A 19,798-nucleotide genomic window follows, 5' to 3' on the forward strand; every position below is an offset into this window, starting at 1 on the left:
TGTTAGTGTATAACAAATGAGAGCAGTTGGTTGCAGTATGTGCAGTGTTTTGAAATGTGTGGTGGATTAACAGGTGGTGCGCTAAAAAGATAAGAGATAGAGGCCAGAGTAAAGCTGTATAAAGAAAATACAGATTTTGAGACACCTTAAAGGAAGAAAAATAGTTGAATTGAGTGCCACCAGATTTTCTGTTAAAAGACTTACTTTCAGAAAAATGTGTTCATATAATACAAGATTTTCCTAAAAGAAAAAGTAAATAAAAGTGAACTAAAATAGATTTTTAAAAAAGTGAAAAAGCTGTGCAACTGACCTGGAAGTACTTCAGTACTTTCTCTTCTCCATCAGGGGCCAAGGGGCTGAGAGTGGTGTGAATGTGTGTGAATGTGGGGATGCAAGAATAATTCCAGTGAATAATGTGAGCAAAGACAGTGATAGTGATGAGCAGGCAGTGTCAATGATAGTGATTTTTTTTTTTTTTTGTTTTTATGTAGGAAAGATACTGGCCAAGGGCAACAAAAATCTAATAAAAAAAATGCCCACTGAAATGCCAGTCCCATAAAAGGCTCAAAGCAGTGGTCAAAAATTGGTGGATAAGTGTCTTGAAACCTCCCTCTTGAAGGAATTCAAGTCGTAGGAAGGTGGAAATACAGAAGCAGGCAGGGAGTTCCAGAGTTTACCAGAGAAAGGGATGAATGATTGAGAATACTGGTTAACTCTTGCGTTAGAGAGGTGGACAGAATAGGGGTGAGAGAAAGAAGACCAGAGTCAGTGATAGTGATGAGCAATTTCAGTGTTAGTGATGAGCAGTCAGTGATAGTGGTGAGCAGTGTTGGTGATAGTGATGAGCTGTCAGTAATAGTGATGATAGGCCAGGCAGGGAGAGTTTGTTATCACTGTGGCATCTTCTAGGGACTGTGGTGACCATAGAGGGGCCGAGGTTCAGCTCCAAGGCGGAGAGTCGCATGTTCCGGCAGTGGGGCGCCGATGTGATCAACATGACCACTGTGCCAGAGGTGATGCTGTGTGTCCTTGCTTGCTCCTTGACCTATATTGTAAAATGCTCTTCACTCTCATCACTACTATTTTCAAAGGCCAAAGAGATGATTGGTTGGGTTCCCAAGAGTGTTTTTGTATTATAAATGTAGAAACCTTGTTAATCTATCACCAGACCTATAAAAACACCCTTATAAACCTTTGTAATTTTAACTAGAGCCTTTTAAAAGTTGGGAAGGTGCAGCACAGAAATGTTTCAGAGTATGTCCCCTTGTGTGGTGCTTGGCTTAGGCCAGTGTGTGAAGCTGTGCTGGAGAAAACTTGTGTGCTTGAAAAGAGATTGTGGTTTGTCATTGCTGTGTTTGTTGGAGACCTGAGTGTTCTGTTGGTTTTGTGGTTAATTTTATTTTAACAGTTGGTAATGCTGTGAGAGATTTTTCATGCTGGATTTCTTCTCATGGATTTTATTTATATTGCTAACACAAAAGTATTATTAAAAATATTTTTGTTAAGGGTCTTATACAATATTGTTGAGTTCCTAAGTGTTGCTCTTTTGCCCTTGGCTGGTTTTGATCATTTTTGGCACTAGCATCCAGATATTGACCTTGTAACAGTCACAGAGCGCTTGAGCCTAAGGCTGTCATTGGCATTACAGGTGGTGCTGGCCCGGGAGCTTGGCATGTGCTATGCTGCCATCGCCATGGCCACGGACTATGACTCTTGGAGGGAAGGACATGAGGCGGTGACTGTGGAGGCCGTCATGGCAACTTTCAGGTGAGTTGCTGGGTCACCGGGTCTACTCACATATATATTTGCTCAAGTGACAGCACCATGATAGTGTGTTTATTTTTATGGAATTTTTCTTGTGTGCTTTTGAGTATATATATATATATATATATATATATATATATATATATATATATATATATATATATATATATATATATCCTTCTGTTATCTTCTCCAGATCCAATGCTGAGAAGGCAATCAATGTCCTCAAGATGGCTGTGGCCAAAATAGCAGCAGAGGACTGGAGTCAAAGGATTTCTGCTCTGAAGGTTTGGCTCATATGATTTTGGTTTTTCCCTTCTCTCCTAAACCAGACCTGTCCATCCATAGCATCAAGAAATTATATCACAACTTTTAACATCAAATTTGAACATTTGAAGATTTAACTTTGAGCTGCTTATTTCATTGCTCAAAGTAATCCTTGATATGAAGCAAGCAAGGCAAGCCTGATCACTGTCTGGTGTAGGCTTGAAAAAATGTGGTGATTAGACAGGTTTGGTAAGCAGCTGTAATTTCTTTAACATTCAATACAGGGTATGAGGTGAGATATTTTGACTGACACATATTTATTTGGCTTTGTTGTTCATGCACATTTAATCTGAAAGTTTAAGAACAAAATTTTTCATTGTGCATTAAAAGTACACATGGTTGATGGGGGAAATCAATTAACTACACAAATCATACAAAGAATCATAAATAATAAATAAAGCTTAGGTTTCTTCATCTTTGTAATGTAAACACTCAGAATAATATAATATTAGGATTCATATTAATTCATTTCAAGATCTACTTGACAAAAATTCTCTATGGATGTTTTGGCTTCTAGTTCTTGATGTATTTCCATTTTGAGTGAATGGAATGTGAGTGACTGTGGTTCATAAACATACTGTGGGTGACATTCTATGGGTCTGGGGTCTGAGAGAGGGGGGGGGAGCAAAAAGGTACAGGACTCAAGTTTGTTTAGACCACTCTTAGAGCATTTTTTTGATTAACCAGTTGTCTCTGTGTTGAACAAAATATTAAGAATACTGAAGAGCAGGAAGAGTTAATTCTTTCATTGTGTCTCTTTCCACACTGCCCCTGTTCACTGCATGTCACCAATATTGGCACAGCATGATCCATGAGCAGGTGAACATGAAGCTCCTGGTAAAAGAGACAATGACCCTTACATGTGTCTGGATGGCACAAGCAGTTCAGAGAGGGTCAGAAAGGTGTGGAAGGCAACCTGAAGTTAGGATGATGACCTTCAACTGTAAAAACTGGGGCACTATCTTGACACAGTTTCATTGCTAGTTTTGAGAATATCTGCCACCTCCCTTATGGTGATCTCTGGTCTGTGTACACTTGCTCATTAACTTTTCAAAGCAAGGATCAGTTTTTGCAGTTGAAGATTGTCCTGACTCCAAGCTCTCTCCTCAGACACAAGTATAGAGCATTACCTATTCTATGACTTCTTTCAGCATCTTGAGGTGATTTTCCAAGCTTCACCAGGAACTTCATATTTACTTGTGGCTCAAGCTGTACCAGTCCCACTTTGATGTGCTGTGAACAGGAACTTGTAACTATTAAATGGGCACAGCAAAGGATTAACCTGTCTGTCTTAAATATTCTACATATTTTATGCACCATATGGGAATAATAAGTGGTTAACTAATGAATAGTGGTTTAGATCTACATGACCCTGTTTCTTTTTACCACACTTTTGTTAACATACTGGGGATCAGTAATGGGCTGTGATGACCGAGTTTAGACATAGACAGAAGAACCCATAGTATTAAAGTGGTAGCAACAACTGGAAAATTGAAATAAATTTTTTTGTGATTCAGATCCCCTATAGAATGTTGCCCTGTGTGAATTTCACAGTGGTGTGTCCAACAACTGTGTGCAGTAATGCTTGGAGTCAAGACTGCAGTGAGAAGTGATGAGGCACCAGTACCCTACTGACTGTCAGACAAATTGTGTTTTGCTTATGTCTGGTGCCCAACCATCCCATCTTTGCTTGTATTCCTGGAGCTGTATTTCTTTTATCTGTGACCAGTGGGTAAACCTAATCTTTCATTACAAAGAAAACTCAAATTTTTGTCACCTTGAATAGAGAGGGAAACCCATGAGAGAGATAGCAAGGGATTTAGTGTCAAAAGTAGCATTAGTCTGGGATAGACACCAATTTTTCTGATCATCAGCAATCTTTTTCAGGGAAAAAGGATTGGGTAGACAGAGAAAAACCACTGAGGAGACTGACATGGCTCACATTAGATGATATTTTGTAATCTCTATCTTGAACCATCTGTCAATCCCAGTGGTCATTCTCCACCCACCAAAGCCTTGCAAGTGATTACTAAATATGAGACCACTGCTTCTAATCCAGAACAATACTACTTTTTTTGACACTCCCAGAAGCCAATTCCCTTGCTCTCTACCCCATGGCTTTCCCTTCACTCTCCAAGGTGAAAATGTGAGTCTTCCTAGCAAGGGAAAAGTTAGGTTCACCCATTGCTTATTAATAAAAGAAATAGCCCCAGGAAAACGAGTAAAGGCAGGATGGCAGGTCACCGGTGATCAGTCAGGAGCACACATGCAATTCCTCTCTCTATAAAAGCCAAATGGCTACTGGTGCTACTACATTTGTAACAGCACTACTTTACCTGTTGCCACCTAAGCTGGCAATACCCCAAAATAGACTCCACCCAAAAGTTTTTGTGATTGGCAGGTGAGGTATAGAGAGTCAAACTACTTTCTCTCTCTCTCTCTCTCTCTCTCTCTCTCACATATGTGCAAACAGACCCACTCAAGAAGGAAGAAGTGGCAGAGAGAGAGAGAAGGAAGAAGTGGCAGAGAGAGAGAGAGAGTATACGTATAGCCTCGACTTACCCCCACACCCCCACACCTCTCCCACAACACAACAACTAGGCAGTAGTTAGAAATTCAACAAATACTCCAGGTGGAAGGAGACAACAAAGTTACATAATACCAGGAGAGGAGCGAGGATGACAAGCAAGATCCCAACCTGCTGCCCCCCCACCCTCAGCCCAGGGCCGAAAAAACTGTGAATACTGCCTGCGCCCAGGACACTCGAGGGAAAAATGCTATACTTGTGCAGCAGATGCCAGGCAGGAAGCCATCCTGAGGAAGGTGTTAGCTGAAGGAAGGAGAAATGGGTATCCCCCTCAGCCAAAACCCCGGCCTCAAGTGCCCTTTCGTGACTCCAGATGGCAACACAAGCAATGGGAGGAGCAGCCAAGGTACTACTAGCAGGAATGGAACTCAGCCCCATGGGAGGGAGGGTATTAACAACACTCCTTACCACCACAACAACCCACCTGCTTGAGGGAACATCAGTCATGTCCCCCCCACCACACAACTGTGTCAGCCAACATTAGAGGTCTACATACTAATGTCAGAGATCTCTCTCACAACTTTGTACTGCGCCAAAAAGCTGACATTGTGGCAGTGAGTGAAACGTGGCTGAATGACCAAGTGGAACCGTCATTTGGAAAAATAAAAGGCTACACGAAGTGGGTGAGGAATGACTGTGAAGGCAGAACAGGTAGAGGCGTGGCTGTGTGTTTTAAGAGTGGCCTCCAGACCCAAGAGTTGTCAGTCAACCTGCCCCAGCTGATGGAAGCACTATTTTTCTAAATAGTGTTATAAGACAACAGTGGCTTGCTGCTCTGCATATTATACCAGCCTACCAAGCAAGGTCACTCCTCACTCGACTTCCTGGCAGAGGAACTGGATAACTTGCTCCAAAGCCACAGCTGCAAAAATGTCCTCATCGTGGAAGATTTAAATTTCCATCTGGAGCAGCAGGCATACAAAAACTTAGTGGTAGTGTCGGGCCTCATCAATTACATCACGTTCCAGACCCATGAAAGGGGAGGGCTGCTCGATCCCGTGTTATCTGACCTCCCTGAGGAAAGAATAACATAACAGCTGGGAAAAGTGGGAAGCTCTGACCACCACGCCATGCTGATGAAGTTATAGCTCAGCGTGGATAGGGAAAGAGCTGCACCTTAAACCATCTGGTTGTGGGAGCAGACCAGATGGCAAGATATGAGGCACACACTAAGGCCGGCCCTAGACGTAACTGTTTATCTGAACGATATAACTGATCAGATAAATCGTTAAGATAAAACTGACGTGTAGGGGGAAATTTGCGCAGATTTTGATCGTTTCAGATGAACTGATCGAGCGGCATGAACAGTTGAATCATTCAAACTTTTTATCTGAACGATCTAATGATTGTTTTCCTTTCAGATGAAAATCTCACGTGTAGGGGGAAAACTGTACAGATTATCAGTCTATTTGTGACTTAAATAAAGTGTGCACGCCTTTTCCAGCTTTTCACAAATACTTCATTATGAATCGCAAAACATTGGAGGAGTTTATTGAAATTTACCAAACCGAAGAGTGTTTATGGAAAGTTAAGTGCAAAGAGTATCATAACCGTGACAAAAGAAACGCAGCATATGGAAAATTAATTCAAAAGTTAAGAGAAACAACACCTGATGCTGACCGTGATATGGTTGTCAAAAAAATCAATAACTTACGCACCACATATAGAAAAGAGTTGAAGAAAGTGCAGGCTTCCAAGAAATCTGGAGCAGGAGCATATGATGTTTATGTTCCAAAACTGTGGTATTTTGAAAATCTTGCCTTTCTACACGATCAAGAAACACCACGAGAAGGTCTTACTAATATTGAGGAAAATGAAAGTGAGGTGAGTTATACATGTATTCTTTTTTAATGAAGTGCGACACGCCCATAGAATAAATGGTATTAACATTTGAAGTAAATGTGTTCAACACAATATTCTGAGCCATCTTGTGCATTTAATGAGACAAAGTGAGTTAAAGTTGCCTATATATTAACGACGTTATTGAGATATGTAATATGGTATGAATTATTTGAGTTACCCAGTCAATTTGTTATGTTTCCGTCTCGTATGTCACACAAGTAGATAATTATGTATATTTTTTCACTCTAAAATTTTATTTAACCTATCATTTAACAGCAAAACAAATAAAAAATATCAATTATGCTCTACTATCCGGCCCGTTGGCACATGAAACACTGGATCATAATTATATTACATACAAAACACCCAGAAAGCAATTTCAGTTACCTAAGAGGTTCTTTTATGTAGCATTGTCACACACATACTTGAGCACGAAGATGTAGCTACAACCTTAATTTCTCTTCACTCAATAAAGTTGTCTTGCCATGGCAGTTTACCTTCACTGATGAAATAATCAGCGAAATTTTCTCTGATAATTTTAGCGGCTTCCATCGGGTTTCCTTGGTTTCTTCGGGCGATATTCATCATATTTGAATCTTCAGCTCTTAAACCTTGCACAGTGGTACCGCAGTTTATATTTTCTACATCAAAGCAATCCGCAGAGGCATAGCTGAGCGAAGATTTCACTAGATAATTGTGCAACACACAACAAGCCATAACTACGGCATCAATGTTGTCTAAACTCAAATTTATTCGTGTATGAAATATTCTAAATCTTGAGGCCATAATTCCGAAAGCACTTTCTATCACCCGACGTGCTCGTGAGAGACGATAGTTAAATATCTTTCTTTCGTTATGTCCAGTCAAGTCTCCCATTCTATAAGGTTTCATCATATCAGGCCGAAGTGCAAAAGCATCATCGCAAACAAAGACATATGGTAAAACTCTATGTGATTTATCTAATTGTCCTTCAGCTGGTATATTCAGAGATTTATTAGTTAATTTTCTGTAAAACAGAGTATTCTGTATCACTCCGCCATCCGAATTCCTGCCATTTGAGCCAAAATCACACATGATGAATTCGCATTTCGCATTAGCGATTGCCATTAGGACTAGACTATGGCGTCCTTTATAATTATAAAACAGGGAACCACTGTCAGCTGGAGGAATAATATCCACGTGCTTGCCGTCCAACGCCCCTAGACAGTGTGGAAACTGCCAATCTTGCTCAAATTGTCCTGCGACACTTTTCCATTCTTCTTCCGTTTGAGGGAACTGAAATGGAGAAGACTAAATGAGATTAATGCACTGGAATGCGTCAAAATGATTGGTTTCATTTTCCTTATAATTAATGAAAGGTTATTTCTTCTTTCAGAATTCATGCCATGATGTTGAGCCTGTGCCTGTGTCCAGCCCCTCATCTGATGTAAATGAACTAGAAGTTGCTACTGAAGGAAATTCTATGCTTGACATCAGCTACCCATTACATGTCAGCCGGTCGTCAACTCCTTTACCAACAAATAGTACAACAACTAATGTGGCACCGTCCAGACCTACCCAAAAGAAATGTAGAACGGCCATGAGTGATGATGTGCTGATGACTATCAATGAACACTTTAAAAAACCAAGGGAGCAAAAAATAGAAGATAAGCATGACGTATTTGGGAAGAATGTTGCACACAAGTTACGTGGATTGGACAATTTACAGAGGATAATGGCTGAAAAAATCATAAATGATGCTCTGTTCGAAGCAGAAATGGGAAATCTTACCCATCATCATAAACTTTTGCCTGTACCAGTAACAAACACGCAGTTTCCAATTCAGCACAACGTATTTCCGCAACCCTCTGCCACACCCAGAACAGTACCTCACACCATGCCTCACACAAGCCTTCACTTGCCCTCACTTTCTTCGACAATGGACCCTTTAGCTCAGGCAATTAGTGTATTGAACGAAATCCCTTAGTTATTATATTAGTGATACATAATTATTGGAAACTGGCATACAAGTATTCTGTTTGATATTTGTTTTGGATAATTGTATTATGTATTTCTGGTACAAAAATACCGTACACGTACATAAAGGATAGAAAAATACTGGTTACGTTCTATTTTTTGTTACCATTGTTGTGATTGTGTTATGTACCAACATATTTCTCATACTTATTAAATACTTACCTTCAAATACTGGTTTTGTAGAACCTTATAAATCGCTCGGCACGTTTCAGGAATAATAACCCGGAGAGCTTGAGCTGATATCAAGGTTGAAAACTTCAGGTCTTCATAGGAGCGTCCTGTGGCTAGAAATCTTAAGGTAGCTGTCAGTCTTTCATGAGGCGTTATTGCACATCTCATGACTGTGTCTTCTTTCTCTATGAAAGGTGTTACTAATGATAAAAGGTTCAAGTACGTTTCCTCGTTCATCCTTAAATAATTTTTCCAGTCCTTAGGCACCGCTCTCAACTCCGCCAACAAGTTTGTATGAGTATAAGTTTTTCTTTTCAGTAGCCATTCTCTACTCCACTTGCGACCTCGCTTAGATCCAGATGCACTTTTTGCCCTTTTTACACATAATGCCACAGCTAAACCTGCTAGAGCCAGAGATTCCTCCTCCTCGGATGACATTACGGAAACTGTGGTGTGGAAGCGATGCAAATTGTAACGATATATCGGAATGGTGTAGGGGCAGCGACGTCAGATGGCTTGCAACGATTTTTATCTGATCAGTTATATCGTTCAGATAAACAGTTACGTCTAGGGCCGGCCTAACAGCTACAGACTGGCAGGTGATGTTCATGGGAGGCGTGGAGGAGAAGGCTCACGCTGTCACCTCACACCTACTTGTCTTACAGGCCCAGTATGTCCCTCACCGCACATATTTCACCAAGGCCACAAACCCTCCCTGGTTTGGCTACTGGTGCTACACAGCTGCTGCGGCCAAATACGCAGCATAGAGATACAAGAAGCGCCCCTCACACCACAACTACCCCCTACATTGAGTTGCTTGTAGAAGGATGACAGCCACCTCCAAGTGGGTGAGGAATCACTGGGAGGAGGTTATGAGGGACAAGCTCACCTGCCCAGGAGTTGGTGTCAAGATGTGGTGGATGCTGGTAAAGGAGCGAAAATGCATGATGCAGCAGGACAGCGTCCCTCCCCTCACCAGGCAGGACGAATCCACTGCCTCAAGCAGCAAGGACAAGGCTGCCCTCCTGGCTGAACTATTTGCAAAGAAAATGCAAGTTTAGGACCCCACCCAACCCCCTCTGGTGTTGCCAAAGGAGACAGCCCACACCATCACTACAATGCCCATCACCACGGAAATGGTATAAAAAACATTCAGGGATCTGGACGTGGGGAAAGACACAGGTCCAGATGAGATCAGCCCCCGGATGCTAAAACAATGTGCCAGGGAACTGTCAGTGCTTCTTGCTGCCATCTATACTGCCTGCCTGGCAGAGAGAAAATGGTAAGCAGCCTGGAAGGAGGCACATGTGGTCCCTGTCTACAAGAAAGGGTCCAGGTCTGACCCAAGTCACTACAGACCCATCTCCCTGCTGTCAGTGATGGGCAAGGTGTTTGAGAAGCTGGTGGCACCAGTCATATGGCAACACCTGGATGAACATCAGCTTCTCTCACCGCACCAGTTCTGGTCAGGCCGCTCCACCTCTGACCTCCTCCTCCTCACACAAGAATGGCAGGACACCCTAGACAAAGGCATGGACACACTCATAGTGGCCCTTGATATCGCAGGGGCTTACGACCAAGTGTGGCACTCTGGCCTTCTGGCTAAGCTTCAAGCCAAGGGCATTGACGGCAGCCTCCTGATGCTACTCAAGGATTACCTACGAGGAAGGACACTTTGGGTAGTTGTCAACAGGCGGACCTCATCTCCCACCCATATAGGAGCATCAGTTTCACAGGGCGCAGTGTTGGGACCAGTCCTGTGGAATGTCTACGCAGACAACCTTCTGCACCAACTACCTGCAGTCAAGGCATATGCTGACGACTGTACAATCTCCCTCTCCTACTGCCACCAGGACAGCCAGCGCACAGTGGCCAACATTAACAGATAGCAGAAGGTAGTAGAGGAGTGGGGGAAGATGTGGCAAGTCACTTTTGCTCTGGACAAGACACAAGTGTTGGTCATCTCATGGTCCCCTGCCACTTCACAGGCTGTGGAAGGACAACTACAGTTTGAGAGTGTGCAGCTGCCTCTCCAGGACTACATCAAGATTCTGGGAGTCACCATGAACTGTGAGCTGCCCTATGACATTCACATCATGTCTGTAGCCCGCCAGACCTCTCGGCATGTCAGCCCTCCATAGAGTGGTGGGTAGTCTGGACTCACGAGGCATCCTCACTCTCTACAAGGCACATATCCATCCCTGTATGGAGTATGGTGCCTTGACATGGATGTCCAGCGCCCCCACCCACACCAAGTGCCTTGACGCGATGCAGAGATGTGCTCTTCGTCTATTGGAGGATGACAAGAGGATGGTGGCCAGAATCATGTCACTGGAGCACCGGCAGGACATGTCAACCTTGGCGGTGTGTCACAAGGCTCAGGTGTAGTACACCCCTCACTTCACCCACCTGTGTCTGCTGCCACACCCAGGTCAGAGGATGATGAGGCAAGCAGGGGCAGGAAGCCAGCAGGTGTTGGTGCCTCTCTCCCACTCCTCACAACACCAGCGAACCTTCAAAGCCAGGGCAGCACGCCTGTGGAACCACTTCATGCAGGCCACACCTGATGTGACCCAACTGTCCACACATCAGGCAAAAGTGTCTGCCAATGTCTGGAGGGGAGCACACCCTACACTGCTGGTGTTGTGAAATTAAATGATATCAAGACTTTTAAAATAGTTGCTTGTGACAGCCAAGAAACTTTAAAGTTTAAACTTTGTAATAATATTCATGCTGTAAATATAGTTTAAGTAAAAGAGAGAGAGAGAGAGAGAGAGAGAGAGAGAGAGAGAGAGAGAGAGAGAGAGAGAGAGAGAGAGAGAGAGAGAGAGAGAGAGAGAGAGGTGGAAGGAGGAAAGGAAGGATGGTGAGACAGCCTTGCCCTAGCTCAAACGTCTCAGGGGACCCATGTCTGGTCACAACCTCCTCACCATCAACTGGAGTACTTGTAAACTTCTCTTTTGTATAACATACATTCATAAATCTTGTACATATCTACATTATATATATATCACTCCCCTATGTGATAATGACACTGAAAGGAAGAAAGGAAAATACACACACACACACACACACACACACACAAACATCATCATTATGTTTCATGTATTATATTACATAGTGTACTTATCACAAAAAGCCCTGTTAGGACCAGCAGGTGTGTGTGTGTGTGTGTGTGTGTGTGTGTGTGTGTGTGTGTGTGTGTGTGTGTGTGTGTGTGTGTGTGTGTGTGTGTGTGTGTGTGTGTGTGAGAGAGAGAGAGAGAGAGAGAGAGAGAGAGAGAGAGAGAGAGAGAGAGAGTGTTTGACCTCTCTATACCTCACCTGCCAAAAACTTTTGGGTGGAGCCTATTTTGGGGGTATTGCCAGCTTAGGTGGCAACATGTATGGTACACAGCTGCCAGACACATGGTTGTGAAAACAACACAGTATTCCATCTGAACTTCAAAAATTGCTTTCATTTCCATTTTTTTGTTGCAGAATCTATGAAGAGAACATTAATTCAGTCACATATTGTCCCAATTCAGGACACACCAACATATTTAACATTACTCTGGTTCTAATTGGCCTAGATCTCAAAAATTTATAAGATGTGCAAAGTGACTTTGTATTATGTCAGAAATAGAGTTGATTTGTCATATATATGAAAAGCAAATGATCATTGATTCGTTTTTTTTTTTTTTTTTTTTTTTTTCCGTATTTGGTCTTCTCATGGGGCAAAATTATTAAGAGAGAAATGTTAACATAATACAATGATAACATCTTAATATCCTTCACCTAAATAAAACCTGTGCAATCATAAACAACCAAAGAAAGTAATGCTAGATTGAAAAAGTCTCTAGGTGCATACACATACACACAGACAAACATTCTGTACCATTAATTTAAAATCCATCTTGGGACCTCGTCTGAGGTCCCATCTCGTATTGCTCAGCCTGCTCTTCTCACATCAGGGTGCATCAACAGCATTAGTTTATCTGTACTGCATGACCCTCAGCAGTTGTAGCTTGATTCTACTCTACTTACAATATCTCAGTAGAAATCTTAACTTTGGAAACACTTAAAGACTAGTAAGGACCACACATTCATTCACAATCTCCTTGTCCATGCAGACCTTTCAAGGCTTGCTAGAAGGAATCAGCAGTCCTGCTTGGCTTCAATGACACGTATCACACCAGACATAATAGAGAATCCTTGTAAGAGGACTCAGCAGATTCACATCTTCACAACTCAAAAAAAGTTTGCTGATTTGGGCAGCAGAATTGAATACCTGCAATATAATTTAGGAGCATTAACAAAGGAAAGAGATAAGGACAAGGCAACTACTGCTTCAATACATCAAAATTTTTTTCATTAACAAAAGTCATCCATGTAAACCTTGCTGCAACAAATACCATACAAGAAAATATTGAAGTGACAGTAAAGATTTCTCTCTGAGCTCTGCTCTGCAGGCCTCAGCCAAGGCACCAACTTACCTCACTGCCACACTACTGCCAATATCTTGTCATGGAATAAATGTTGTTATTTCAAGATATAGATTCTCAAACTTTACATGTACAGTGGTGCTGATTTTACCTAGAGCTTTTTTTCCCTTACATTTATAAAATTTGTTGAGCAACCAATGATTATCATAAATACTTTATAGTTATACTTTCAGCAGATCAAATATTTTTCAGAGATATGTGAGATAAATTATCTTAATTTAGTTAATTTATATTAAGCTCTGACCCTAAAAATTTTTCATCAGGACTCAACCAAGTGCATCACCATTCAGATGTTAGTGCACTCTGTACTGTATCAACATTCTCAACATATTTTTTCTTTTCAGTCAAGTGTGGACAGCAACATAATGAGCGGCAAGTAAGGTTTGCAAGTTTGCATAACTGCAGCTCCATTCATGCAGCTTTACCAAACATGATGGAATCAAAGGCTTCAAGTGTCATCAACTCCCCTCTTACTGACAGTCTTCATTGTCTCCCACACTGCCACAACAGTACACCTATTACTACTTGTACACATATCCAGACCCAACACAAGAAGGATGCCAAGGATTTCTCCATCTCCCACAACTTGGCTCAGAGCTCAGACAAACCAGCAATTTGGAAACTTGAAGAGCGACATCCAACATCCCCAAAACAAGACTGACATCCAGGCAGTTATGAGTGTTCTTCACAACTGGACCTCAACATAAATAAATGAAGATTGTGCCTGCTACTCATCTAGAGACAAGAAATCAGCTTTTGAGAAGCAAGCAAGTGCTGTGAATCTCCATCATTTCTCTTAGAATGTAGAGGACAGGTAAACCAAAAGGATGTTCAATGGTATGGTAAGGAATACCAACCCTCACTCCATCTTGTATCACTGGTCATCACTATGTATTGTTAGGGGAATTACTAATATAGTAAAACCTTGCTAAGTTGACTGAGAGTTTAGAATGTTTTTTAATTCTTTTAATATCTAAAGCAAAATGTCACAAGTCAGTGGATATAAGAATATTGAGGACTGTTCTTAAATACTGACTAGTGTAGGCAGGTGTAATTTGCTCTACACTTTTAATGAATTACCTGACACGATGCAAAGGAGGAAATATCAGATTACTTTCACAAGTCACAAAGACCACAATCTTGAATGTTCCATCTTGTCAATGTTTTACAAAAAGTATCAAAATCGAGTGCCTTAATACCAATGAAAAACTGAAGAAACAAGTCCAAAAAAATCCTGGTTTAATAGTGTACCTATCTAGTGAATAAATTAATATAAAAATGAAAAGTATATTTTTAACTCCAGTTTCCCACATCCAGGGTGTAGCACAGACCATTCCCTGGGTCTCTGGGAAAACTCTATATATACATACAAGAAAGTAGGGTCATCAGCCTCCCTCTCCTGCCACACAGCAAAACCATCACTGCCTTAAATCATGTCCATGACCATCCTGTGCTGAGCAAACAGGGGCTACAGTACTAAATACAAATACTTAAATTATTCACCTTTCAAGAGATTTTAACTATGAATTGGATAATGGTATATGTTTTGTACTACAATGCTATGACAATTAACAACAAAGACTCAGTTCACTCACACCACCAGCATACCTTCACTGAAACCAATAAACTGACATGGCCTGGCTGGCATGACAGGAACTGACACTACCAAGACCCCATGCCTGGACCTAAACAAGCTTAAGAAAGGGTTGATTCATTACCTAAATAAAATGTCTGGCACTATAACAGCAGTGTTGTATTAGATGCTACATTTAAGTAAAATTTGTTTTAAAAAATACACACTTACTCGTAAAATGAAACAAAAAGGTAATAAATGCAACAATAACAATAAGTAAGGTATTCCATACAGTTTGATATTACCCTGTAGGCTGGTCATCTTACAGAAGCATCTTGTGTCCCAAAGAAAGACACCTCTCCCAGTATTAAAGTTCCATCTTTCTATAGACAAAAGGACAACCATTACTCCTGCAGTCTGCCACAACCAGGGCACTCACACAGCAGCAAGTGTAGCAATGCCAGGTGTCCATCAATCCCATAAGCCTGTACTTCCTGGAATATGTGAGTGGGCATTAGCCATTACTTATGACTGTTCTGAAGACAAATTAGAGTTGCTTTACTGTGGTAACCTCACACATGCACATCCTTGTCCACCATCTTCCCACTTTCACTGTGGCTGTTACAGATGCTCATCTTTGATACTGATTAGGGAGAATGGCAGAATGGCAGGAAGGATTATAGGAATCAGATCACAAAAGGTGAAAGGATAAGCAAAGGACAAGGATGAGAATACCCACTCTCCTTTGGCTGTGATGTGAGCAGCAGCAAACTCAAAAAAAAAATAAAATAAATAAATAAATAAATAAATAAGTGGCCACTCCCAGGCATAAAATGATCTTGAAAAATATGCTTGTGGAGAAAACAATTATAATTTCAGAGCTGTTAAAGGCTCACAATAAATAATGCACCTTCCCATTTGTAGTGGATAGAGTATATAGCTACTAAAGTAACAACTGTAGTGATAATGTGTATAGCTAGCAAAGTGGCAGTCAGATGGGTGATAAAAACTGAAGCGTATGAAGGAAGACTTTCATACAAGTGAAATCTAGAGGATATCTCCAAAATAGACATCAACAGATTTCAAGTTGTCTGTAAAAACCAGGATTTTGATGCATGATAAGGAGAAAAAAAAAAAAAAAGGAAAATATTTAAAGCTCAATATGTTAGATTTAAAAAGGATATGACAAAAAATGGTTACATAATATGAGGGAAGCTGCAAGAAGCCAGCAAGCCTGCACATATAAGTTCCTACATAAAACATACCTGCCTACATCCACTTCTCATCACAACCCATTAATTTATCTGGACATCTTTTAAAGTCTTCTATTGACAGCACTAACAACCTGATTGGCGAGTCTATTCTAGCCATCCATCACTTTATTCGAGAACCAGTTTCTTATCTCTTTTTTTAAAGCTTGAACCCATTATTTCTAGTCCTCTTTTGATTATTAACCCCTAGAATTATGTATGTATCAATCTTGTTAAGTCCTTTATGTCAGTGAAATACCTCTATCATATCCTTTTTTCATCTATGCCTATAACTAAAGAAAAGTTTGAGCTGAAGTCTGCTCTCAAAATAAATATTTCTCTTCTATCTTTTTAGTTCTTTTCTGTACTAACAGACCCATATCCTTCATATTACAAGAACTGCACAGCATATGAATCTTAATATACAACTGGATTTATTTCTGATATCAGTACAATGTTTTGCCAAGAAAGATTTGAACTAATTCCTAAATCTTTTTCACCCTCTGATTTTACCAAACCTCGTTCTTTATGGTGTACTTATGATGTGGATTTCCTCTAACAATACTAAGCACTTTGCACATGTTAATATCAAATTTGCATTTGCGATCTATCTATTTCCTTGTCTTTGCAAAGTCTGTCCACAGGGTAGCTTCATCAGAATCCAACCTGTTCAACCTATTTATCTTTACATTGTCTGCAGATATACATACTTATGTCACTACTAATTCCATTATCAAAATAATTTTTGTATATTTAAAACAATGTTGATCCCATAACTGATCCCTATGGTACTCCACTAATTACTTGTACCCAATATAACTTGCAGCCATCATCAGCAACTTTCTATTGCCTGTCACAGAATGCTGACCTGATCCAGGCTAAATGTTCACTGATCTAGGCTGAAACTTATGAATCAGGCTATTCCAAACTCGTGTGGAAGGTGAATGAACAGATTCAGGTATCAGCTTTTTAATGCAAAGTGAAACAGGAGCTTCAAAACAACACTGGATAAATTTATTGTTCACAGTTATGCATCGTGGAAACAGCATTCCTTTCATTCAGTTTGGGCAGGTTTCTTATTTTGTTAGCGAATTCACTGGTGACAATGTCTAACGACACGGTCGTTTATTCACTTATGCGCAATATACTATCGTGAGGTCATTTGTCTATTTGTCACTACAGTAAAGTTCAACATGTCCAATTACACCACCCACGTCAAGTAAATTGCTGCCTGAATTTAGCAGCAGCATTGAGAGAGAGAGAGAGAGAGAGAGAGAGAGAGAGAGAGAGAGAGAGAGAGAGAGAGAAACGCCACGTCAGGATAAAAGTGAATGGATCAGCAACACGAGAGCAATCCAGCCGACAACTTTATTGGGTGAAGGTGCAGCTGTGCTGCTGCTTTGTGCGTGTGTGTGTGTGTGTGTGTTTTTTTTTTTTTTTTTTTTTTTCTTTTCTTGGTAGCACCAAAATAAATTTAAGTCTAATGAAATATCCATTCTCCTTCAGAAGACCATCTGAGGCCTACTAAATTTGCCTCCTACCAGTCCACTTCCGTACCCACACACTTTTCCATTTAATTTCATCAAAGAATCACATCTGTCAGCTGGCTCAAGTGAACAGAGAAAAGCAGATGACAAAATTATAATGCGAATTTTACATGCATACAAGCTCCAAGTCATACCGCGGGAGTTGACGCGCGTGGCAGGCTATGACGCAGCAGCATGGGGCATTTACATTTCTTTAAAGGACCCTTTTTTTTTTTTTTTTTTTTTTTTTTTACAACAATAGGCTTCATCACCTGGCAATATATGGCATCCCCGCCGTGTTAAGTGAAAAAAGAATTTTAAAAATTGTCCGTCTCACATATATTCGTCAAAAAATACTGCCCAGTCGCCCCGTAAACACAAGTAGCAATCACTCACTGTGGGAGAGCAGCAGCTGACCATAGAAGCGAGTGTTGAACGTCAAAAGCATCAGGTGGAGCATTAATTTATTTAAACCTACCCTAAAGAATGCCTCAGATGAAAACGATGATGTCACTTCCACAATCAAAAACAAACAAAACAATCGAACACGCCTTACCTTATCACTCCGTGCACGACCAGCAACCAATCACCTCACGTCTTGCCTCATTTCACCCACTTCCCGCCCTTCCTCACCTCCTGCAGGACACTCAAGACTCCTACGGATGTTAATAATTCATCTTGCAGCCTGTTCTTGCCTCACGATGGTCCAAGAATAGCAGAAAATGGTAAAATGTTAGACCGGCTGCTCCTGACTTATCTCCCCTCCGCCATGTTGCCAATATGGACACTTAAAGATGGCGACAAGCGTGACAACTCGGGGATTTAAATTTATATACAGGTGGTGTTTCTTATTCTTCTTTTTGTTGCTGTTATTGTCTTTATGTATATCATCTTAATTTTGTGTCAGATTTTTTAATGTAAGTTCTACGTATTGTTGCTCTCTCTCTCTCTCTCTCTCTCAAATAATTATACCTACCTATAAAATTACATTAAATGATTATTCTGTATAGAAAGACTAGCAGACAAGACAGTCAAGGTTGATCAAAATCCATTCTGACTGGTAACGTGTGCCTCGTGCCTTTATCTTTGATTATCTTTGAATACTTGATGTGTCTATGCCAAGCATTCAATCCACAGCAATGGCTCTCCTGCATCAATCCATCCCGTATGTGTGTGTGTGTGTGTGTATATATATATATATATATATATATATATATATATATATATATATATATATATATATATATATATATATATATATATATATATATATATATATATATATATATTGTATTATATTATATTGATTTTTTTTTTCAGTATTTCCATGATATTCCGAAGCTAGGCATGACAGAAACACTGAGAATTTTATCGTATAAGATAAATTGGCCATGAGAGGTCGTAGCTAAACTAAGGAATTTACAGCATCCTTGAAATGAACTCTCGCAAAACTGTTGGAGCCTTCCCACCGTGTCCAACCAAGACTGGGCAAAGGATAGACAGGATCAGGACCAGTTCCAGACACTAGTCAGGCTAACGGGCAGTACTGCTACGAGATGGTCATGACTGATTAAGTGTATCTTTCAGCAAAAAGAAATTAACTAGAGAGTATCAAAGGGTAAAAAAAAAAAAATAGTCCTACAATAAAACCTAGTGGATGAACGGAATCCAAAAAGATATAGAGAATAAATTTTCATGCAAGAAAGCGTGTAATCTTGACTTGAATACAGACCAAGGTGATGCCCAAGGCCCAAGTAAATTTTGGCCAGCCTTGTCCTGTGATTGTGTATGAAGTGCTGATCACAAGAGATGTTGATTTACCACATCCTTCAGTATTTCGTGGCATAAGCAATAGGGAACATTTGCTATACTAATATGACAGTGAAATTATGACTTCGTTCTCTAATAAAAGAGGGAAAGAGGAACTTACTGAAGGCACCTTGCTATAATGTTCACTCTATTACCGCGAAGATGTAGGAATAGGCAGACGAATAAAGGAGGCAGCACATGAAAATAGACAAATGGGAAGAACACAAACGTAGAGAAATCCCTACTCTCAGATCCCAGCCAGTTATTCATTTCCATAGGTTGTGACTGTTTGGGGCAGGAATGACATCAGTGTTAGACAATACTGATTATTTTATTGTCAAAATTACAACCGATGGCCTATGTACTCTGAAATATTACATGTAGTTCTCTGGCTGACCAAAATTCCTTTCTGGCTAGCTGTTCAGGATTCAAGTGACCTGTTGACTTGAG

At 40.6% G+C, this 19,798-nt stretch overlaps 1 protein-coding gene and 1 long non-coding RNA gene across 4 annotated transcripts in view; one reads left to right on the forward strand and one right to left on the reverse strand.

Moving 5' to 3' along the window:
* Positions 1-14,475, forward strand: part of LOC135108149 (S-methyl-5'-thioadenosine phosphorylase-like) — a 24,917-nt gene extending 10,442 nt beyond the window's left edge. Inside the window, exons 5-8 of one of the 3 annotated variants that reach the window (XM_064018893.1) lie at positions 910-1,013; positions 1,649-1,767; positions 1,961-2,051; positions 13,535-14,475. In XM_064018893.1, coding sequence (XP_063874963.1) covers positions 910-1,013; positions 1,649-1,767; positions 1,961-2,051; positions 13,535-13,570 — 350 coding nt within the window. In that variant the 3' untranslated portion in view covers positions 13,571-14,475. Of the gene's footprint in view, positions 1-909; positions 1,014-1,648; positions 1,768-1,960; positions 2,052-6,122; positions 6,336-7,895; positions 8,706-13,534 lie in introns of those variants that run through there. The other 2 variants (XM_064018892.1, XM_064018894.1) reach the window with 2 other exon arrangements.
* On the reverse strand, positions 2,637-18,693 carry LOC135108150 (uncharacterized). The gene is made up of 4 exons (XR_010272160.1): positions 18,173-18,693; positions 12,821-12,976; positions 12,031-12,189; positions 2,637-3,324 (listed from the first exon to the last, which is right to left on the reverse strand). It is a non-coding gene; the product is annotated as an uncharacterized LOC135108150 (long non-coding RNA).
* Between the last annotated feature and the right edge of the window lie 1,105 nt (positions 18,694-19,798).

This window comes from Scylla paramamosain, chromosome 16, assembly GCF_035594125.1.
Source record: "Scylla paramamosain isolate STU-SP2022 chromosome 16, ASM3559412v1, whole genome shotgun sequence".
In the NCBI taxonomy this organism is placed as follows: Eukaryota; Metazoa; Arthropoda; class Malacostraca; order Decapoda; family Portunidae; genus Scylla; species Scylla paramamosain.